The following is a 23,890-nucleotide window of genomic DNA, read 5'->3' as shown; positions in this document are numbered from 1 at the left end:
TTTGGTGGTTCAATACCCGGCTCCTCCAGTCTCCACGGGCAAAATACTGAACCCCAAACTGCTCCCAAAGGCTGTGCCATTGATGAATGTTCACAAGGCTGGAAAGGCACTTTATAAATACAGTCCATTTTCCCTATCTAACACCTCGTTACGTTTTTATTGCTTGTGATTGCTTGATGAAAAGTTTTTGAATATCTGGCAAATATGCAACAACATTGGGAGTGTATGTTCACATTCCTTTTAAATCTGGTTTGTCTCCCTGAGAAAAATAATTGCTGGATTTATCATAGCTATTTCACAGCTGCAACTGGAAATGGTAAGCACGAACCAAGACAAAAACAGCGAGCTAAAAGAGGCTAAAACGCTCTGCAGAGCTGAGAGGAACTGATTTTTCTCTCTGCGTTTGTCACTACAAGTGATGCCATTCACATTGCACGCAGACCCTGACCTCACTGTGAGCAATGTGAACAATGAAGTTTAAGAATGTCCCTCTGCTAAAAAACAAATGTTGAACAACGCTAATTACGGCATCACCTGAGGACAGTGATAATCACACTGCATGCTTTCCAGTTACGCCAGACATTTTCCTTTTATGTTGTGAACAGCAGAGCGGCACAAAATGCAAATTCTTCTTAACAAGTTCGCCAGGCTTTTAGATCTTGCAACTCCTCATTGACCTTTGACTGTTAAGTTACAAACTGTCACAAAGCAATATTCTAATTGATGTGGTGGAACTGGTTTGTTTTTTCACAGGACAGGTTTCTGATTTTCTTACTGGTTTGAAGTGGGCTGAATCCAGCCAATCAGGATTCAGCAGCATCAGAAACAAACTCAGAATATGAATACAGTCTCTGTATTAATTCTTACATTAACTGATGACAGTTGTTGGTTTTCCTCCCTGTTGCCAGGGAGACGGCAAACAAATCAGATGAAATCACATCCACACAGTTCTGATGAAGATTACCTGGGTGTTAAACTTTTTATTTTTTAAATACACCTGTAGGGATCTTTTTTTAATTTTAAATTTGACTCATGACTGTTATAGAAAAACACTTAAGATTTCAATCTAAATGTTTCTTTATACCAATAGAAACCACTTCAAACTACTTCAGGCTGGTTATGCTGATCAATGAAAGCTGCTGACGAAGGAAAGAAAGCAATCCACTACACTACTCCATCGGCAGTTTCACAGTCAGACATGAAATTCAGACCAGAAACCAATGTGTCCTCCTTCCTTGCCTCAAGACTAAAGCTGCACCTTACTTCAAAACACCTGTCTGCTCCCAGAGTGCAGTTTTGTTTTCAGGCATTGTTTCATTGGGTTTCAGCGTATAGGTGACTGAATAAACCCAAAGAGACTTAACAATGAAGTCACGAAATGTCAAATAGACTCATTTTCAATTACACAACAATGTTGCCTATGTTGCATAAGGTATGAGAGCAACAAAGGTTTAGAGGATGACAAAGAGAAGTGAAGTAATTAGAGAAAAATTCTTAGCGGTGCTAAAATATCCCTGCAACTCAAGATGTACACAGTACACATGGGTTGAGTGTGAACGGATTATCTGCTCTGTGTTTATAAGTCATCACTGTCATCTAGTGGTCAATTGCAGCACTTCATAAAAACAAAAAACAAATCGAGGCTCTTTCTTTCACTGAACTTTATTTTCCTTTTCCTTTATTTTAACAGGAGTGTAACCTCACGATTTGTACAAATACAGTACAGTATGTTTCTCCCCGATAATGCATTGCTTGCATTGACTCTCAGCGACATCCAGGAGGTGTTGGGATGACTCTTTGACACGGTGTATACTGCACACAAAGTGATACTCAGTGTTAACACTCTTAAGGTGAGCTACAAACAGTGTGTGTGTGCGCGTGTCTACATTTTAGTGCACGGAGATGATTGTTCGGATCATTGCATTTTTGTGCAGCTATTGCCATCGGGTTACAATGTGGATAAACGTGATACCTGTCACATAGAACTTGCATATTGAATACCGAATATCGCCTACAGCTTTCCACCTGAGAACAAACCAACACACCCACCATTCACAGAGATCTCCGTGGATTTGTCTAAGCGCACAAAGTAAAACAGTTTTTAAGGAGGAGAGGACGGATATTGCTGTTGCTGATACAAAATGTGCAACAAGTGGAGCCTCAAATCAGTGTGAGATGTCAGTGATAACACAAGCACGAGGTGGTGCAGCACAGGCAATGAACAATACTGCTTCAGCTCAGGTACACAGCTATATATTCACAAATCCAAACCACAGGTTTCCTACAGTGGTGTACGACCTCTCAGGTGTATAATGTGATGTTTGAAAGGATGTAAACAAACAAACAAACAAAAATACCATAAACACATCTTTTGTCATTTGTCATGCAGGTGCATTCGCTGCCATTTATACAGCATGGAAATCACACACCGATACAACTGATGCACGCTCAGCTCACTGTGCTGTGCAATGTAAAAGGGAAATCCACAAAAACAGAATTCACACATGCTATATAAATGTTTTTGGATAGTAAAGTCAACAGAAAGCTGTGATAATGACATCTCATGACTGTTTTTGGGGGTTGAGCCATTGACACTGACTTACTTACTGAACTCAATGGGCCCATATACATTTGTTTGAGATCCACACTCATATTCACACTTTAGGGTCACAAATGAACCTATTAAGTGCATATCTTTGGACTGTGGGAGGACGCCAGAAAGAACTTATGCAAACTCCACACAGAAAGGCCCCAGCTGAGGTTCGAAAAAGGTAGTTAACCAGTGCGAACCACTGCACCACCTTGTTGCCCCCCCCAACTGAACAACTATTAGAAATTTTGTTGCAAAGTGTGCTCTCCACCCAGGGCTGGATTTAATCTGCCTGGGGCTAGGACAAAAGTAAGCAAAGGGCCCCCTTATTCATCCTAGTGTCTGCACATCTGGAGTATGATATATATGGTATCTTGGGGCTACTTATTTATTTATTTATTTATTCATTTATTCATATTTTCAGTATGGGGATGGGAAGCCTGTCTGTTTATGCATGGGATCTGGCAATTTCGTTGCCTTTGGACAATGACAATAAACTCTTGAATTGAATTGAATTGAATTGAATTGAAAAAGTACCCCATTGCACTCCGACTATAGTGTACATTGTAAAAACTGAAACAAAAGGGGCCTCAACTATAGTGTACATTGTAAAAACTGAAACAAAAGGGGCCTCAAGATTATGTAATATTCTTGAAACTAACTAGTGCGTACAAAGTTGTTTGAACAAAGGCAAAAATGTTAATAGCACGCTTGAAGGTTAGGCAACGCTACACTCATTGGTCTGCTTCTTAAATCGTTTTTCATAATATCACTTAAATTGTTGGATGCAACCCCAACGCCAGTAAGGTGTAGGTAATGAGGGTTACAGAGGATGCCTGACATGCACTTTGCTTGCCTTCCAGAGCCAGATCATGTCAGTTCATATTACCAAAACACAAAAAAAGTGTTCTTGGAAGTCTGAGCCTAAAAGCAAATGAGGGAATAACTTCTGGACGAATGATGACGAGAGTTTCATAGTGTTGGAGACAAGGAAGGTGTTCTCTCTAAAACTATTGATTCCTTTAATTAGTCGCCCATATGAACATGCTAAATATTTGGATGTGAATGCAGAGCTTTCGGATACAAATTGCAAAATGTCTCCAAATGCTTAACTGCCGTCAGAGTCTCGTGACCTGTTCCATAATGCACTGCCTATATGTCTTAACATGACATCATCTCTGCTGTACAGCTTAAGGAGAAACTGGCTCAAGTTCACACCGTAAACTGAGCTGCACAGTGCTATAGAGGTTACATATGTGAATTCTATATTTGTGACAGATTTCCCTTTTAAGAGCAACTTTTCTCCATACGGATGCGAACGAATTCTGAGCTCGTCCACCTGATTTGTCAAAGCAACTACTTCACAATATTTGATAGACCTGGCATGCTGGTAAAATTCATGTTTTCCATGAGAAAGACGTATGGCTCTCTCAGTACACCAGTTCCTCCATCTCACAAATCTATTGGTGTGATGTTCGTCGTACACCAAAGTTGAATCCAACCCTCTGTGGTGTTCCTTTTTCCACAATAAATTGATCAAACAATTACATATCTTTGTGATTGTCATCCTCAAACACAATGACTTGGCTCTGGACTAACACAACAAACAATAAAGAAAGTTTTCAAATTCATACCACTTGTATGTATCTGACTGCGTTACAGCATGCAAGCTTCAAACAATGTGTGTTTCCACTTGAGAAAGCCGTCATTCAAGTCAGTCAGTGCGAAGGGGACAAGCTGGAACCTTTGTGGCCTCTGGCTCTGGAGCTGGGGCCAGCATCCGGAGAGGTAGGGGAAACAGGGACATCAAAGGCAGGGTTGGGAATATGCAAAGCCGCTCGTTTACTTTTCTTCGCACGACTCTTGGTGTGACGTGGTGGAGAGGTATTGCCTTGGGAGCTAGCAGTATGTCGTGGCCCACAGCTTGTTGAAAGCTCTGGTGATGGGTCAGAGTTCACAGCAGGGTTGTTGTCTGGGCAGGTATGAACTGTCTGTTTCCCCTGAGGACATGACGTGGAAAGAAGTGGGGAGCGAGTGGCGGACTCCAGCAGACCTTTAGTTCCCTGTGTGCACTGGAAAGGCACAAGAAAGAGGAGGAGAGGGGAAAAGAAAAAGAGAGGAACTGATGAGACGAGGCAGTGAGGTTAACGAGAGCGAACAGCAGGATGTTCAATCGCATCAGTGAATTCTGCAACAGCTGAGCGAGATGAATCAAAGGCAAGCTGTGTGCAAGCAGTCCAAACAAGTGGTCTGAAACAAGAGATCACAAACGTTTCATGCCATGGATCTGCATGGAGAGGCACATTAGACCTCGGCCATCACATTTGATTGTGTTTAGAAACCTCAGAGAGCGTCAGTACAAAGTTGCTTCAAATATTAATGCAGCAATTTGGTTGTTTGGTTACTTTAGCAAAGTTTGGTTCAAAGCTGAAGCAGCAGATGCCGAGATATCCTGACTTTTAGTAACTTATGTGTCAACACCAGATTCTACTTGTCCCATATCACAACTATGTTAATGAAGGTTTAAAAAATGAAATTTCACTCCTCACTGTATAAAACGATAGATAACTTCACAGTTTCGAAGGCAACAATGCTTTGATTCTAGGTTAATCCAGTCTGGCTGTCCCTAGAGATAGACGACAAAGCTGCTCACCTAAATAACCAAATAACCTAAATAATGTTTCCATCAGATATCATTAAGCACTGGATTATTTCCTACAGTTGATTACATTGTCTCAATAGGTTATCAGACTATAATGACTGAATCATCCACCTCTCAATGAGCTTCATCCTACCGTTTTATTTTTATGGCAATCTAACCTACTGTTAAAAATGATTTTTATTGGAGTAAAACCAAATTCTGGTAAATCTGTAGCATGAAAAAGGTCAAATTTTAAGAGAACACTGAGACAGTATAGTGGAACTGTTTGAGCAATAACTACCCATCTGTACATGTGAATCAATTTTACATACGGCACACCCCGTGTTGCGTTAAATTATGCACTCTGCAATGTATTCAACATGGCAGCAGTATGGATGAAGCCGTGCAGCAGCAAGCCAAGAGAACATGCAGCCACAGTGTTTGGCACAGAGACTCGCTTTCCCTTTCTCTAAAACAGTCTTACCAAGCTCAAGCATCGCTTTTCCTGCACTAACAGTGGCTAATCAGCCAGTGCAGGACACTGCAAAGTCTAGACATTTCTCCTCCTAGTGTTGGTGGCAGGACGCGGGCACAGAGACAGACAGACCACATACAGAACAGCAAGTTAGGACTGGGTGAATAGACACACAGGGAGCGTACTGATACTGTGGCTGTTTATTAGGAGCTTTTCTTCCTTTGGAAAACATAATTATACTCTGATATGTACACTGAGATGGTGGATAAACAAAAGAATGAAGAATGAGTACACACAGATGATGAATTGCATGCATGTTTTATTAGATTTTGTACATTTAGGATACTAACAAAATAGAAATATTTATATATATAAAAATATAAAAACATAAAGGATGAATAGAGAAAAAAACAAACAAAGGCAAACAAGTGGAAATGATGTAGACTGGCCTGTTTGTCACAAACAGTTTGGCACTTTGACCTTTTATATGCAGGCTAATGTGTGAACATAAGACCAAAGTGAACCAACAGAACAAAAAAAGGAAAGGTGCAGAAAAAGCTTTCCTCGCAGCCACTGACTGAATTCAAAAGGCTTTTTGTACAGACAAAACACATTTCTGACTAGAAAAACTACATCTCCGACAAGGCTTTCACTTTATTCCGTACACGCAAAGAGAAAAGGGTTATAGGCGTCTTGTTATTTTGGTGTAAAAAAAAAAGAGCCGTTTGTCTTTCAAAGTGCCAAACAGCAGCTACTCTACGTCTTGATACGAGAGCGCCGCGGCTCAGACTGCAACTATCTGAACCGCAGTTACGTCTTGTAAACAAAAGTTGTTGTACAACTCTCCAGGCGTCCTTTTATATCCCTCGCTGTCAGAGAGAACAAGAGCGGCGCTCTGTGAGGAGGACGAGCTGGAAACAGCATCAGGAGGCTTCACTTCTAACAACTCCTGCTCTCTTCCTACCTCATAAAATACCCTGAGTTGACAAACTGCACTAGAACAAAACACTGATTAACAAACGTGAGGATATAGATAACATAAAAATATATATAGTGAATAATATCTGTATCGCTTATTTTCGAACAAAAAATGTGAATAAACCTGATTTGTTCGTTTCCATGAGGTAAACAGGCGAACCCGTCTGACTAACGAAGCCAACAGCCAATCACACATTATTAAAATCAGATTAATTTTAGAAAATTAGCTTCTTCTTTCTTTTCTAGAGAGAGATGAAAGAGTTGATACCACTCTCATGTGGCCTACCAACACCTCACAACACGCACACTAGTTCAGCATTAAATCATAAAGCAGATAAAATGTGTTCATCTGTGAGATTTAGAGGTGTTGGTACTGTAGATACTGCAGTCACTGGCCATTTTCCTGCAGTTTTTACACTAAGCCAGGCTAAACACGTCCGGACTCCAGCTCTGTACTTGTCCGCGTGTCAGTGTCCGGTGTACGAGCTTAATCCGGTTTGAAGCAAACCGGCTGAACCAGAACTTGTCACTCTGAGCAGCTCTCAACCATGTCGCCCTTAAGTGCAGCTGACTGTTTGTGAAATGCATTGGAAAGTTAATAAACAATGATTTGAAGTTTGTACTTTTTTTTAAGTGTGTTAATACAAACCCAACGCTTCCTGTATCTGTTTCAAATGAAAAGCCGTGTGGCGTTTCAGTGGACGGAAACCTTTCACTTATTAACGAGGGGTTTTTATTGTGAAACGTTTGCAGGAACGTGTCAAAAGTTTCTTGAATATCCAGGTCACGTGAGAACTAGTGGTAAAATTAGATATTTGGCTGAATATCAAACTGTTTTTTACGTCGACCCAACTGTAGTCAGAACCGATGATAACGCAGCCCTGCTCAGCTGCTGCAACAGCACTTCTTGGTCTGGTATGACCACTAGCTTCTGTTCGCCAATGTTAGAGTACCTAAAGTGATACTGCTGAGTCAGTTTGCCAACTTTTTGACTTGTCTCTACTTGTGCTGTTGATTATTACACGCTTGTGGCTGCTGTTCAGCAGAAGTTAAACGGCTAGCTTTAACGGACAGACATGATTGGCACTGACCTGCTCATCTCACTCTGAAAAGAAAGAAAATACATTTCCCAAAAAGCTGGATTATGCTTTTAACCAGCACCAGCGTACAGTACAGTAAGTCGTAAACCTATATTAATGATATGTGAACCTGTGACTGTAGTGGAAATACAGTATATGTAGTGATTAACCCATACACAACAGTCAACAACAGGCAGCAGACGGATGCTGGCTCAGGGGCTACAGCGGGCAACAAGGCTTCTGTCAGGCAGAGGAAGAGTTTTGATAGGAGATGGGGGGTGCAGGAACAGGAGAGGGGGATTCCTGTAAGCCAAAAACCAGCTGGGAAGATCCTCCTACCACGTTTATCTCGTTCTTAGCGGCCAGAGTGGACAGCTCGATGTCCGTGCTGGCTGTCTGGACAGATTCATCTGTGGGCAGGAAACCTCGTCTGTCGATCAAGCTGAAAAAGACAGAAAACAAAAGGAAGATCCAAGTCATTAGATCTCATGTAACATGTACCTACATAGACTGGACACTCTGGACATCATCCAAATAGACTCCCAAGGTGGTTTAAAATGTAATGTGCATGTAAAAAGTCGTCATTTCACATCAAGGAACTACAAAAACCACTACACGTATCTTTCAAAATAAGAGCGTAGATTTAGTATTTGTGGGTGATTTTGGAGAATTTAAAATGAATGAGTCATGGGTTAGAGGCCAAAGGAACGATTTAGCAACAACAATTTTAATAATGGATTCATCGTAAAACAGGCCAAATGCCAAACACTGGATGATTAATCAAATGTGTCCCCGGTTGAGAACCCGGCTTTGGGTTATACCTCCTAATTTACAGATGCATTTTTTTTTAGCAATGAGCTTTGGTGATGCTGAGAGAATTATTGTGGAGTCATGGCGAGACATGGAGTCCATTAATGTGTCACAGTAACAACAGCTAGTAGTGACTGAATGTTCCTCAGTGTGTATGCCAGCCTCACACTCACTCCACCTGCCTGATAAAACCACCGTCGATGCTTTTTCAGTCACCATCATAGAGCCGGTTTGGGATTTAATAGAGTGTTCAAGTTAAAAAAGCAAAAGCAGAGATTTGAACATCTGATACAGACATACATATATTTGACAAATCAAGTGATAATAAAACATCCAGGCATAAATATTACAACATGAAAGGCAGCCAGGTCCTAATCGTGCATAGATTCCCTTCAGCACTTGATACAGTCTGTGATATTTATGACTAACCTGGGTGGCATGGGTCCACAGAGCATAGTGCAACAGTTGATAAAGATGTTTTTATGACTGTATGGGTTGGTGACATCTTCTCCACTCTTCCCTGACCAGGAGCCTTTAATCTGGAACACCCAACATGTGTGAAAATATTATTAATTCTGCAACATTTCACGTTTTTTTACACATTTCTGCTCTTGATCTTGATGAGAGTATTCATTAACTCCACAAAACGAGATGCTTTCCTCAGCAATTAGCCCTTGATATATCTTTACAGTTCTTGAAATGACAGTGATATTACTGTAATATTTATTTTATTTAACATGTATTCCAAAGTTTCCTTGTCTCAATATTATTATTTTGATTGAAGAATTGAGTGTAGAGCCAATACTCACGTCTTCATTAGTGGTCAGGTTGGAAGCAACCAGGTATGTATGGAAGCCTGAGAGGCCCAGGATGGACCAGACTGAGAAGAAACATATCACGAGCTCTACGGCAGTGAAAGGTTGGGTCAAGGAGAACAGTGTCAACAAATAAATAAAAAATAAAACAAAAACATATTCGCTGACAGTGTTTGTGATTAAAGGATATCTGCCTGGACTCTCTTGCAGAGCGAACACCAGGCCCTTTCCACCCTGAGCCCCTGAAAGAGAGGAAAGAATGAACATAAGGCTTAAAGTGTGTTTACATTAAAGTGTTGGGATTCCCAAACCGACAGTTCACTTTTTCGATGCAGATTCAAGCTTGAATATCTTTATTTTATTCTAATCTTTTAGTGAGCAGGGTTAAAAAAAACTTGAATACTCAGCCGGTGGTCAAATGGGAACAATTACAGAATAGTAAACTCCAAAACATTCAAGTACAAGTACTCAGTGCTAGATGTGTGGTCACGCAGCCGAAGATGAACGCCGTCAGGAAGGAGAGCGACACGATGAAGGTGTAGAAGAAACGGTAGTTGCGTTTTCCCACGCAGTTCCCCACCCAAGGACAGTGATGGTCGAAGCGTTCTGTAGGAGAAACGCACAACGAGTGACAATGAGTGGAACAACCTGAACTGAGAGTTCAGTGAACTGAACCGGAGCTCGGCGAGGCCTCGGTTCATTATTTATCACTGGTAAATGTCAAGAGTGACGGCGTGTGGCCGCAACTCACCCACACAGTTGTCACACAGGCTGCAGTGGGAGGTGCGCGGAGGCCGGAACATCTTGCAGGTGAAGCAGTACTTGAGCTTCACCACCTGCTGGTTGATGAGGACCTCCTTGGTGCGCGGCGGAGGCCGATAGCTGGTGTTTCCAGTGTTGTCTGCAGAGGAGAGGACAGTATAAAGGACAAAAAAAATCAATTAAGATCAATTAACTAGGGTACTATCAACTGCTAAACAGATCCAACACATCCACGGACCCAATCAGACCTCAATCAGTCACATCAAGTTTCACTCGCCATTCAGTTATGCGAGGAACAGGACGAGACAGTTGTGAGCTGACTCACTCTAATCTATCTTTTCAGTTCTATCGGACTCTACTTTGATATGTGAAACCTCGGCGTTCTCCAGTGTCCGAACATTTCGAGAAAGAGGGGGTGGGGGACTGGCCGCTCATTCAGGAAATATTGATCCTTTGTTATATAGCTGTACGGTGAAATAATAAACGCTGCAAAAAAAAGGAAGGCGACAGCATAGACAGATGCTTACATTAACACAGAATAACGACAATCAAAAGCCGGTGGAATTTAGCCGTCAGATAAACGTGTTTCTTGCAACATTATGAATTTCTGAGTCTGTGGCTGTTCAACAATTCTGACGACAAACTACGTACTCTTTTGGATTCGCAAAATTCAGATCCACTTGCACGTCGATCAGGTGAAACACAAAATAACACACCAACGAGATTCCTTAAAGGATTGTAGCTGCTTTCGACGTTTCAGCATTTCGACTTTCTTTCTTTCAGCTTGATTTCTTTTCACTTTAACTGCAACTAAATCAATCAGTGCTACTCCAGAAGGTCTATTTTTAGTGCCACACCGATTAACTTAAGAACGCTTTATTTTGCCATGTTTACAGTGTGAACATTTCGTACTTATAAAACCTCCTTGAAGTTAGCGTGAAATTGGGACACGGCTCTAGTTGACCCTACAGATTAAAACTCCCTTTTAAATGAAACCAGTAATTAAACTGTGGCTAACATCTGTTCAGAGAACAGCTAAATGTCCAAAGCTTAAAGGTACAGCAGTGGGTAAATGTGAAGTACTTATGTCAGAGTCTCAAAAACAGTTGAAACAACAGCAAGTTGAGTAATATGAACATCTTACATCACCACTGCCCAAACTTCAGCCATGAGTAGGAGTTAACAAGGTGCAGATGAAGCTAACTTTAGACACGATGGTCATTATATTGAAGGTTACTGTTGGCAAGACTTAAAACTTACAGTGATAGAGCGCTGTGAACAGGAATGTGGTGCAAAGAGAATCGCCTGAGGTAAAAGAAACCGTACAGGACCTTGTCAGAGGGAAAACAAATCTACCGGTCCAAACTTTAAAAGTCAACAGGACGTATATTTCTTCCAGAAAAACATCACTAACGCCTGCCAACTGACATTCATTACGAATATGGCAAATGAGTCTTTTTAAAAAATCTATTCAGGACCTTTAATGTGCGAAAGGTTTTCCTCATAATTAAAGTGAACTGGCAGCAGGACGACTGGTGACTGTTCGAGCAGGACTTTGTTTCCGTTTCAGAGGAAAACAGCAGACGCCAGCAGAACAATGCCATCGGCCTCAACTTTGAATTGTGCTCTGAAGCGAGATAAACGGCGTGAAAGCTCCTATGACAGCGCCACAAATAGTACGTCCTTGAAGTTTGACGTGACTGAACTGAGCAGAGGGTAAAAAACTTAGAAAGAAATTAGCTGAGCTTAAGCAGTTTTTGAGGCCACATGGAGACATCGAGTGCCAATAGTGGTCTAAAATCAGTGCCATAATCTGGCAGGAATAGCACTCTGGGGAAAACTAAGATTTTATGATCCTGGATATCAAAGTTAAAAGCACTTTAAGCTGTATAACCGTAGAGTACACTTACCGATCTGTTTTTCAATGTCCGCAGCCTCGTCTGGTGTTGCTCTGGGCAGGATGCCGGGGTCAGAGAAGCTGGTCTGGAGCAGGGTGATGACCACGAATACAAAAAGGCCACCTCCGATAACAGGTATGCAGCTGGTCAGGTGTTTCACCAGGAAGGGACAGCTACAGACAAGAGAGAGGATGAATTACCAAGACGCACTGACCGGCATCAAGGGCTGGGGGGAAAGGATCAGAGCTCTGTCTCGTACAACTGAGCCTACTTTTTTTCCCACTCACCAGGGGATCTATTTTAATTAACATCCAGAGCCTTTAATCACCACATGAATCCCTGGAGACAGAGCACACTTTCATATTAAATAGTGCTTGAGTATGATAGTACATAGCATGTCTCATTAACAGCTACAGGAATATGTACAATCAGGTACAGAGCCACACATTTTAAGAGCAAATATTTAGATTTCTGTAAAAACTTTACCAGATTACATTAGAAAATTGACATTTTTTACAGTTAATTGCGCACTATTGAAGAAATTACAACTGTAAATACCAAAAAAAGACATTTTATTAATCATAAGGAGCTGCTTGATGGTTCGGCTTACATTAAATACATGAACAGGAGTCACTTCAGTGACATTTTAACCTATAAAGCTGCTTTTTCCCCCTTCATATTGAATAGTGCTTGAGTATGATAGTACATAACATGTCTCATTAACAGCTACAGGAATATGTACAATCAGGTACAGAGCCACACAATTTTAAGAGCAAATAGAGCTGAAATATTTAGATTTCTGTAAAAACTTTACCAGATTACATTAGAAAATTGACATTTTTTACATTTAATTGCTCACTATTGAAGAAATTACAACTGTAAACACCAAAAAAAGACATTTTATTAATCATAAGGAGCTGCTTGATGGTTCGGCTTACATTAAATACATGAACAGGAGTCAGTTCAGTGACATTTTAATCTATAAAGCTGCTTTCCCCCCACTCATATTGACATGCATCACACCTTTGTCACTAGGAAAACGACCTGAACAACCATACATGAAACATGAACTCACTCAAATATAAAGAATAATCCACTTCATGAAACATGAACTCACTCAAATATAAAGAATAATCCACTTGTGACCAGAATAAGGCCGAGAGTGAGGGGCAAGACCCCGCTCTGCCGGGCCACTATGATCCGTCCATCGCAGTAGAAGCGGTTCTTCCCGGGGAAAACTTCCCACTTTCTCCTCGCTCTCCTCGGCTCCTCTCTCTTGTCGCTCCCGTTGTGTTGAGCCGGAGGGGTCGGTGTTGGTATCGGGAGTGCCTGCGGGTCTATTTGCTGATATTCGCAGTTTTTCATTGTTTTTATAATGTGTTTTGTTTTTGTTTTTCGGACAACCGGAGCATCGGTCCAGCGATGGACAGCATCACCGACGCCCGTGTTTGAGGCGGCTGAACGGAGCAAATGTCGTCGTTCTACCTAGAAAACAAGCTATACCGTGGTTGTCCATGTGTAAATATCCTCGTATTTGAAATAGCATCCTTGTTACCTCTTCATTTATTCCTCTGTGTCCAGGGTGGTCATCGTTAGCTCGTTAGCCATTCCAGACTAGCTGCGGACTATTTAACACGGGTGAACCCAAACATCCGTTACCGCTCGCTAGCTCGTTAGCTTGCTCGTCGTGCACTTAACTAACCCCCGGAGGTCCCATATGCTTAAACACAAAGAAGTGCTAAATGTTTAGCTTCCCTACAAACACTCCCGACACATTCGTGACTAGTGGTGTTTAACTACGCTGCCACAACACGAAGCGTCCGGTGTAGCACCGGTGTTTCGGTTTAAGGGGCGACCCTGTTAACTGGCGACCTTCAGTTGGAATGCGTCTGTGGTTGCCGTAGTTACGACAGCCGTCCGTTGAAACACGACGAGAATGCGTGGCTGTTAAAACAAAATGCCCAAAGACAGTTTGAATGAGTTTTTAATCATTGTAACATTAATAATAATAACATTTTATTAAAACTTAAACAAACAGCTGTTCACTGGGACAGCCACGTATATTTTTTTGCCTGTTTTCAACAGACGCATTTTGGCTGACGGTTGCCAGTTAGCAGGGTCGCTCATTAAACCGTAACACCGAGCAAATTGCCCGTTGATTAACACACACGAAATAACTATCATATTAAATTAAATTAAATTTTATGATATGACGACGAAGGCAGTCGTTAACACTTAAAGGCTACATGATTTACTGGAGTACCTCTCCACTTTCATTATATCTATCAATAGGTGCCAGATTGTAATATCCGGTAAATCAGCGACGGTTGACGGTGACTTGACACAGATTTATCAAGCGAGGGGGGCATTATGACAGGTGTTACGGCGACTTCTGCCACCCTGCAGAGAACTGCCGTCGCGGGAGCGCGCATGGCTCAAACAAGACACTCATAGGAAGCTCTGTTTTAAAAACAATATAGTCTTCTTTGTCGGGTTATTGTCAAGTATATGTTGTATTTGTCAAGTATATGTTGGATCATTTGTATCATGCACATATATGACTAATAATAAAGTATGTTCTGATAACACCACTTCGATTTGTTGTGTCTTTACTGAGTGTTTTTAATTATTCTGATTTATGCTTCATGCCTTCCAGCCGCCTGAACCCGAAACCTGGCTGCATGTACCTCTTACCTGCCCATTTCTTGGTATCCTGTGGATTTTTTGCTGCTGCCTTTACCTGTAATCTTATATATGTTTGTTTGTTTGTTTCTTTTTGCCATTAAAATCACTGAACAGTTCTCGTCTGCCTGCTTGTCTATAATCGCAGAGCTTGCAGAGAGCAATGAAATGTAAAAAATATATAACATTTAAATTGATGTGTGCCATTTTTGTTTAATCTCATTTAACTCCTTGTTATACATATTATTATTATTATTATTATATCACATGTCTTTGATTCCACCAGGCAGTCGTACAGGATACATTTCTCAGCAGATAAACATTGAATCAAGCTTGCACTATATCACTTTCTCATTAATCCCTCGGAAATCAAATCACATCTTAACAATGTGAATGTAATACCAAAGATAAGAGGGAATACAACTCTCTCTCCAGGTATACAAAAGTTAATAAACAGGCAGGCAGTCAAATCACACAAAAAACACACTGAAATACACAATGGGATGTTAGTCTGGCATGTTGGATACAGGAAACACATTAAATAAAGGACAACTTGGTTACTAAACTAAATAAACACTGACTAAACGTTCATAAACCAGACTTCAGAACATTTTATTATCACATATTAACACATCTAAGAAGATTACATCAGTTTTAAACAAATACACTCTGCCTTGGAAATCATTACAATGAGTGCTGTTTTCGCCAGAGCTGTGCGCGCTCCCGTGAGGGGGCATGCACTTCCCGGTAGGTAGGCAGAACTCGGCACCGGAAATCATATAAGAAAATATCAAAATAAAAGTGTGAAGTATATGTGTAGTAAGTAAATGTTGTGTTTGCTAGTCGCTACGTGATTTAAATACTTTAACGACTTGTTACTGAAACTGTAAATAGCCTATATTAAAAAAAAACATAATTTAAAGCTAAAAATCAAAGTAGTAATTGAAGTTGCGTTTTATTTTTATGTCATAACCGGAAGTCCAGCCTTCCTGTTGTAGCCACCTGGTGCATTTCCTCCACCTTGACGCTCAGGTACACGGATTTGGTCTCAAAAAAAAAAAAACACAACTTTCTTGAAACTGGCATTTTGTGGCCGAGCCGGTCGTTCAAAATGGATTAAAAACAGAAATGTTGAATGTTAGGTGGAGAAGACAGCTTTAATCCAGGAGTCATCTGGTGGACGCACCGTGTTTAAATGTGAGTAAATGTTTAGTGAGGAGTTCCTAAGTCCTCTAATGGAGGAAAAGAGCCTCGGTGACAAAGTCGCCATGAAAGTGAAAATCATTTTTGATATACGGAATGGCTCGTGACCTAATGTGTGTCAAATTATGACACATTATGACAAATGTTGCTGGGTAAATGTTTAATGTTTAATGCTTGTTCGTTTATCGGCTCACTGCACAGTAATGTCTACTGTAAACAGTTTTCTACACATGCCGTCATTGCGCCAGACCCCATTTGAAAATATGAGAATTTAAAGTTTATTATGTTTTTAATTGATATTTATAAGAGGTAAATCATAAACCAAACATATCTTCAGGTTCAAATAGATTTGGGCTTCAATTCGGCATGCATGCAACCTACAGCAGTGCTTTCTTACTGTCATGAAAATGTGTTTTTACACAGCTTTATTATCAAATTACTAATTGGCTGAATAAGTTTAGATGATGGGGTTTTAATCCATGTTGTTTGTTTATTCAAAATGTTTAAAGAAACACCTATTTGGTTCTTCTTCAGGTCTTTTCAGCCTTCAATTTAATTAAAAATAAATGTGTTGTCTGTGTTTAATGCAGCAGTGTGTAGTTGTTTTTCTTATTTTTTTAAATATTTTTTCTTCGTAGTTAGTTAAACATGTAGTTTATTTTTTATCAATCTCCATGACATCATACACATGTGAATATTGTCTTTGAATGTATGCCACATCCTCCCGAGAACCAGTTTGGTTACTTTACCTGCCACCCGGGGATAGTAGTTTCACATTTGTTTTGAAGGGAGATGCCCTCAGGTGGCTTCAAGTGATTTTAGGTTTTTCTTTCTGACAGATTGGACTGATAATAAGTGATGTTATTTCGATACTGTCTTCCCACTTGGTTACACCTCATTTGACCTCATTTTATCTCACGTTTGTTCAGAACTTGGAGTCACTGCGTCATGTCTGCTGGCAACACTGGCAGTCTGAGACACAACTCGGGGCCTGGCAGCTACAGGTATGGAACCAGCCGGAGCAGCAGCCAGAGGTCATCCTATGAGGAGCGCTGCGTGGACCCAGTGGAAGACATGCTCCCGATCCCGGAGCCAAAGACAGTCCACAAAGCTCACCTCAGAGATGCTAATGGAAAGGAGTCTGAGACCATTGGCTTCATTCCTGGCTCAGCTGACCCTCACTCTGCCACACAAACCTGCAACCCCTGCGCTTCTCCAAGGAGCTGTAGGACCTTTATATGCAGCGTACTAACCTGCGGCCTGTATAGAGTTTGCCAGCGCTCCATCCTCGCTCCGTGCCTGGCGCCGAACGAGAGCTCCTCAGACAAACCAGCGGAGATTAGCCTTCAAGATGTGAACACAGGAGGAGAAGAGGACGCCGGAGACTGGCTAGGGGACGTCTGCATCGCTGGAGTCAAAATTGACAGTGCAAGAGAGTATTTAGATGTTGAAACCAAATCTCCATCGTATGTGCCTCCACCTGGTGGTCCGACACAGCCCAGCCATGCGTCCCTGCACGAGTCCATGAGGTTTGATGACTGGGAGGACGGTGAGGAGAACGTTGATTCTCTGATCACCAAGAAGCTGCTGGAGCTCTACTCTGAATATCAGATCGAGGAGTTGGCCAGGTGCACCTCGGACTCTGTGTTTTTGAAGAAGAGCAAGGCCATCAACCACCTCATCAACTCGCTGGCAGAGGAGCACAAAATGGACGAGCAGGAGGCCGAGTGTCGGCTGGTGCGCGGCATCATCCGCATCAGCACTCGAAAGAGTACGAAGAAGAAGCCGGCCGTCTCCAGGAGGGAGAGGACGCTGTCGGACAGCGGCAATGAGACGATGAGGGAGAGCGGTTCCTTTTCGTTCAGCAACAACAGTAAGTTTTTCACTTCTCAACTCTGTGTTTCCTCTAAAAAATGCCACACAGCTGCTTTTTTTGCTTTTTTTTAACCATCCAGTAACCATCACTGTCCTTTTCTTGTTTCCTGAAGATGACTACAAATCGAATCCAAACATCCAGATATCAGAACTGACCCCCTCTGATAAGTGTGCCAGAGACATTTGGAGGAACAATGGAGGTAAGAAATCTGTCCAATTCAATTAATTTTATAAGCAAATTACTAAATAATGACAGCAATAATTCTAGTAATAACATACACAGTACACTGTAACATATGCTCTTCTTTTTCATGAACGTTTGATGTAGTGTCATTCATTTGTTTTATTCCCGGCGGTTTGCTCGCTCACTTTGAAATGTGCATGCTTTTTGCTTCCCATAACTCGGCTCTAGTAATCAGGAAGTCCACCACGAATATTTGTTTGTGCCAACAGTAGACTGGTTTGTTTGCGTCAAACATAGTCTGGAAACACTGGTTTCACAGGGGAAAATCTTCGAGTGAAAATAAGTTAAATGAATATGATTTATGTAGGAAAATAAACAAACAAAAAAGTGTATGCTATCATGCTGACTTTTATTTCACTAAAATTATACATGGATCCTTTTTTATTAGTTGCTTCCCCCATCAGTGCTAATGATTGATTAAAAGTTTGAGAACCACTTCATGAGACAAATAGTCTGAATTTTAACTGTAAGTTTCACAATTAAAGTTGCAGGAAAATCAACTTATTCAATGCATTTTTTTTTTAAATGATATACTTTTTCTGAGAATAAGTAGCAGGCGTGCAGATTCATGACTGTAATGCCCGACCTTACATGAATCAACAGTCCAAAGCTGATTGACACAAAAGACACAAATCTCTCTACCAATGAGGACATGACTCTGTCATGTGTTGCTGGGTTATTGTTCCCTTGGGAATTAGATTTTTAATGACATATTTTTCACATTTTTCTCTTGGTCATGCATATATATTCCTAATAGTATTTTTGTGCACAAATTTGTCATGAACGGCTTGTTTCAATTTGAATGTAATGTGTTCACCTGCTCACACGATGTGTCATCAGAGTGAATGGTTTAATTAAAAAGAAAAGCTCTGTTCATGATGGTCACAGAGATGGTTGAGAGAGTATTATTCAGAGGGCGACGTCACACTGTCAGGTGCAACAGAGTGAGGGAAAACTCTTTACTGCTACTGAAACATCAGCGCGCTAAAATAATATGTGCCGAATAAAACAAGAAAAAAAACATTGGCATACAGCTCTGTAGTTTATTTTAGTGACGTATTTTAGTTTAGTTAGTCCTTTGTTTAAATTAAGCACTTAAATTTGAGCAGATTATGGAGTTGTGATTCTTACAGGTGACCTGAGTTTTCTTGTAAACAGAGTTTCTGTTTATATTAGGTGTGACTCACTTGTTGTTGTGGATACCTGAGGTGTGACAAGTGTGTTGGATGCTTTCCTTCCTCATAAAACATCTGCAAAGACTCTGTGAAGAGACTACAACAGATATCTAAGTACTCCCTTTACACGAGCAGCTAAACACGACATTATATTCACGTTAAACACGTAACTCAGCATCTTCATATTCTTCTTATGTCCTATTTTTCTGTAATGTAGCGTACCTCTGTTAAAATAGTTTATAATCGATTGAGCGTGAATGGTTTCTACTTGCAGCAGACTGTGATGGCGAGAGGTGAGAGGAATTAATGCTCACTCTCGTGAACGAATGCCGAGAAATTCCCGTGTTCTCACGTGTCTTTTTTTCTTTTTGTTCTTATAGGTCATACTTCTACTTCTCCAACAGGCTACTCACCCTCCCACACAGAAACTAATTCCTCAGGTGTCCCGCTAATTCGCACCTCTGTGAGAACATGATTCCTGCTCCACCCTGGCAATCCATGCTTGAATAATTTGTCATATTGTGTCTACAAGGTCACATATGGGACGTTGAAAGGCGACACTACTTGCACAGGAGTCTCTGGCTGAGCCGAGCTCTTTGTAGAGACTTGCGGCTTTGCTGTTTCCAAAGCCAAGCCATGAAAATGTGACGATTCACATTGTCTGAAGGACTTCAGTGAACTCAGGGCTCTGTGTGTAGATATTTATGGTTGATAGATATTATGTGTATATTTGAAGGATTGCTTTATTGAGAACTTCCCCTGCAGGCAGAAATCACCAGCAGCTCTTGATGGCTCTCAGATATTATATCACGATTTAACCGTCCTCTCCGTCCTTGAAGGAGAACTGAGTAATGTTCATGAAACCTGACTCCGGTCAGATTATTGTGCTGTTGTTGTGCTGCGAAGGACTTCTGGATGTAGTTGTAGTTTTCTGGCACATTTCATCATCGTATCATCTTTTTTTAAACGAATGTGTGTGTATTCAGTTTAATTCAGAGGTTATATATGACGTATGTACATGAATGATTTTAGATTAATGAGAGGAAATTATGTTCTAATAGATTTCGTTGTTTGTACCTAAAAGTGGTAGAAGTGTAAAAGGATGAAGTAACAATATTTAGCAGGAAGAAAAAGGAGGTTTTATACAATGCTGTAATTGTAGTATTGGGTGGAGTATTTTTGCGTGTCTGGGGGTGAATTTTGGGAAACAGGCTTGTTTGCTTTCTTGCGGAGAGTTAGACTCTACATCCAGTTGACTTAGCTTAGCATATAGACTGGTTCTGTCCGAAGGTTACAAAACCTGCCTAGCAACACCTTTAAAGGCCGATTCATGTTTTATTTAGTTTGTACAAAAACAAAGTGTGAAACGACAAGTTGTTGCTTTACTGCAAGTTACGCACTGGCCTGTATCTGGGCCACAATTTGTTGTATTTCTGTGAGCGTCAAATGTGCGGATAAGCTAAGTGTTTCCCACTCTTTCCAGTCTCTATGCTAAGCTAAGCTGACTAGCTGCTTGCAGTAGCTTGTATGGTAAAACATTTACCATACAGATGTGAGAATAATTTTCCACATTCTGACCATGGGCACATATAAAGATGGACGACGTCTCTACACTTCCTCCCAAACTATCGGAAGTGCCATTTTGCATCAGTGATGTCATTTTGGAGCCAGAGTCTGCGCAGTGGTGATCGGGGTTGTCACGGCAGTATCACGGTCCCGCCCATGAATCCTGCCGACTCGAACGCAAGCAAGGCTCAGCTGTCAGTCAAGTCGTGAAAGTCCCCTTTTTTTATAGCATCACATAACCAATTAAAACCAGACATATCATAATAAGAACTACCTAAATCTGAATGTTTTGGCTTCACTGTCACGTTGTCCATCTTTATATACAGTCAATGATTCTAACCATAGAAACAAAGCAAAGAAGTTAGTAGGTGGACTTTTTCTTTTTGTGTGTTTGTGTGTTAAAATTCAGGTTTTTTTCTATTGTGACTTTAATGACGTTTATGTATATAGAGTGTGATTTCTTTTCTTCACAAAGCAGATTACTATGAAACTCATATGAAGCAGATAGCTCCTAAGTTTTAAGTTAACCGGGTGTTTGATGTTTTGAAAGCTAGTGTGTGAAATGCAATTATAGTTTAGCTTTTATCACGTACTATAACTATAATTTATTAGTGACATTATACCCAAACTGACTCATGAAGTGAATGTTTGTCGTCGTGCTTTGCTGTGTTTGCTCCTGGGTGCTGATGCGAATTTGTCCAGCTGACTCAGTGGAATGTATTCAGCTCCGTGTTTTCATTATCAGCGTTAGATTATGGTTACTGTTGGTCATGGGCCCTATTGTAATGCCTTCAGTTAATGCACATGGGTATATTGTAAAAGTGTGGTTTAGCGGTCTAGATTACATCTGTCCTCGTGTGCCCTATTTTAATTCTAAGTGCAAAGAATAAATGTTTGCGACAAGAGGTAATATGGATATCTTAAATAACAGTGTCAAGAATTCGGTTGCAACACCATGGTGGCGTGAAACTGGTTGCTCTGGTTGGAAAACCAGCTCGACTATTTAGAAAGTGACTAATATGTCTGTGTCATGTTAACTGTACCTATCGTAATATACGTCCTATTTCACTAAACTGGTTGAATTGTCTGCTAAAGCATAGCATTTTCTTTTCATTAGCATGCTAGATTTTGTCAAATTTGAAGGTATATTGCTTGGGTCTTTCACCGAGGTATGGTACTTTTATATTATCAGCAAATGTGTGTGTGTCATTATAAAAACAATAAAATAAAATAAATGAAGTGAAACAAAACAAGAGTTTGTTTGCTTTTTGTTTGCCACATATGGCCACATGAGGGAGTCAAAGTTTTTTTTTCTTCAAAGATCAGGCAATGCTCCTCCAATAGGATCAACATGTTGATTTTTATGCTTTCACAGACATTAAACAATTAATAAAACCATGACTTCATAGAGCTGAAGCTTTATCCCTGGGATCTTATTGCACAAACAGCATGTCTGTTAATAAATGTAACATATTTGTGTTGCCAATAACAGGCTTGAAGAAGAGCTCTGTGACCAGGCTGTGGCTGACAGTCTGAATGGTGGAGGCTGCTAGGAGGACGTGGCCGAAGAAAACAGTGTCTTCTGGGTGCCGGCCATGGATGATCTCTTGGAGAGCTTTCTGAGCTTCCTGTTGGAGGCCTTCAATGAGCAACAAGGCACTCAGTCCATGAACAGCTGTAACAGATGAAGGGGAGTTTCTGATTAAGCTCACATATCCGAGCATGGCTTTAGAACTTGAACTAATAAAAAATGTGTCTTACCTGGGTTAAACAACAAAGCACCCTTCAGGTATGCATATTCCTTCGGACTGAGGTCCAGATCCCAGATGTGATGCAAGCAAGTCCTCAGTTTGTGGACTCCAGCGAGTGTTGGTCGGTCAGCCTTCCTTTCAGTGAGCTGTGGTCCGAGCAAGATCTGTCTAAGGATACTTGAATTTGGTTCATCAGTCACCTCAAAGACTATCTTTTCTTGAGCAAGTCCCAGAAGAAATAAAGGAACCCAGCAGTGTCTTAACAACAGTGACTGATCTCCTGATGGAAGCTGACTGAAGGATGGTAGACTTCTCACAAAGCAGATGGTTTTGACCAGAACGCTGGAGGCAACTTGGCAGGTGGCCTTCGGGTACTTGAGGCACACCGTCCTCCTCTGTTCACAGTGGCAGTTGTGCGCTGTGGCGTGATGGTTCAGTTTGGTGTTGAGGTAGCCGCTCTCCTTCCCGCTCAAGATGTTGTAAAGGATAGTGTGAGGATGCTGATCCTGGTAACCCGTGCAAGTGGTATGTGTAATCTCTTCCAGAGGAAACATTATAAAGGAAGACGTATCCGCAGAAAATGCTCTCAAAAAGTAAGCTCCAGAAAAAGCATGACTACTGTCACATAGTGCTCAGACGGCCCTATTTATCAGGATGTCACCTGCTCTCGACAAGCTCAGCCTTGACCCTCCTTCTTTAAGCCCTTTCATACGAGAAGAAAAAAAAAAACAAGAAAAAAAAAGCAGTGACCGTGGACTTCCCGAGCCGTGTGATCAAGGCTCCCTCCACGTGGCGGCGATAAGGCTAGTTAAACTGAGCTGCCGTGAAATACAGAAGTCACAGGGGTGAATGACCTTTATCATGTTTGCCTCAGTCATTAACTCAGCCTGTACGGGGTCAACGCACAGACTGCCACCTTGGACGTGCATGACCCGTTAGTAACGGGGCATGCACGTCTTCATGTTCAGGTATTTAAATTACCCACCACAAATTCTATGGTGAGATCAGCTCATATACATATCAGGTCATAGATAGGTAATCTAGGCCACAGTCTGTCTGTCTGTGAACCCTAGCCCTGTAGCACCTATATATGTCACTCTAGATTAATCATCAGTGAAAATACCAGCCATGAATATAGTTTAGTATCAATATATCCAACATAAAATTGCATATGGTATAAAAACTCACATGCTACAAGCTTACTAATGATTTACCACCTGTTGAGACTGCTGTTGCTCAAATTAAAGTTGAAATGAATACTAAATACTACATTTTTTCACAGCAGCCATTTTGACATGAAATAGTAGGCAAACACATGTGTTACCAATGATGCTAATTAATGTTGT

General features: G+C 41.0%; 3 protein-coding genes across 5 annotated transcripts; 1 reads left to right on the top strand and 2 right to left on the bottom strand.

The window, feature by feature from the left end:
* Nucleotides 1-3,187: 3,187 nt before the first annotated feature.
* Nucleotides 3,188-13,991, bottom strand: zdhhc18b (zDHHC palmitoyltransferase 18b). 3 transcript variants are annotated; one of them, XM_027287291.1, is made up of 9 exons: nt 13,604-13,991; nt 12,061-12,221; nt 10,140-10,289; nt 9,851-9,994; nt 9,579-9,630; nt 9,383-9,485; nt 9,003-9,112; nt 8,103-8,205; nt 3,188-4,662 (listed from the first exon to the last, which is right to left on the bottom strand). In XM_027287291.1, the coding sequence occupies exons 1-9, from the start codon at nt 13,609-13,611 to the stop codon at nt 4,309-4,311; spliced, it is 1,185 nt and encodes a 394-aa protein (XP_027143092.1). In that variant the 5' UTR covers nt 13,612-13,991; the 3' UTR covers nt 3,188-4,308. The 3 variants fall into 3 exon arrangements, with proteins under 3 accessions (XP_027143092.1, XP_027143090.1, XP_027143091.1); XM_027287289.1 differs by having other exon boundaries at nt 13,166-13,981; XM_027287290.1 differs by having other exon boundaries at nt 9,857-9,994; nt 13,166-13,980.
* Nucleotides 13,992-15,662: 1,671 nt separating this feature from the next.
* kdf1b (keratinocyte differentiation factor 1b) lies at nt 15,663-21,990 on the top strand. Its single transcript, XM_010739865.3, has 4 exons — nt 15,663-15,927; nt 16,863-17,806; nt 17,922-18,008; nt 19,608-21,990. Exons 2-4 carry the CDS (start codon nt 16,882-16,884, stop codon nt 19,700-19,702), a joined length of 1,107 nt encoding a protein of 368 aa, XP_010738167.3. The 5' UTR covers nt 15,663-15,927; nt 16,863-16,881; the 3' UTR covers nt 19,703-21,990.
* nr0b2b (nuclear receptor subfamily 0, group B, member 2b) lies at nt 20,189-23,784 on the bottom strand. The gene is made up of 2 exons (XM_010739864.3): nt 22,555-23,784; nt 20,189-22,468 (listed from the first exon to the last, which is right to left on the bottom strand). Exons 1-2 carry the CDS (start codon nt 23,096-23,098, stop codon nt 22,227-22,229), a joined length of 786 nt encoding a protein of 261 aa, XP_010738166.3. The 5' UTR covers nt 23,099-23,784; the 3' UTR covers nt 20,189-22,226.
* Between the last annotated feature and the right edge of the window lie 106 nt (nt 23,785-23,890).

The sequence above is a fragment of the Larimichthys crocea genome, chromosome XIII (genome assembly GCF_000972845.2).
Source record: "Larimichthys crocea isolate SSNF chromosome XIII, L_crocea_2.0, whole genome shotgun sequence".
NCBI lineage: Eukaryota > Metazoa > Chordata > Actinopteri > Sciaenidae > Larimichthys > Larimichthys crocea.
The sequence above is the reverse complement of the archived record's forward strand: the minus strand, read 5'-3'. Positions and strand labels throughout refer to the sequence as shown.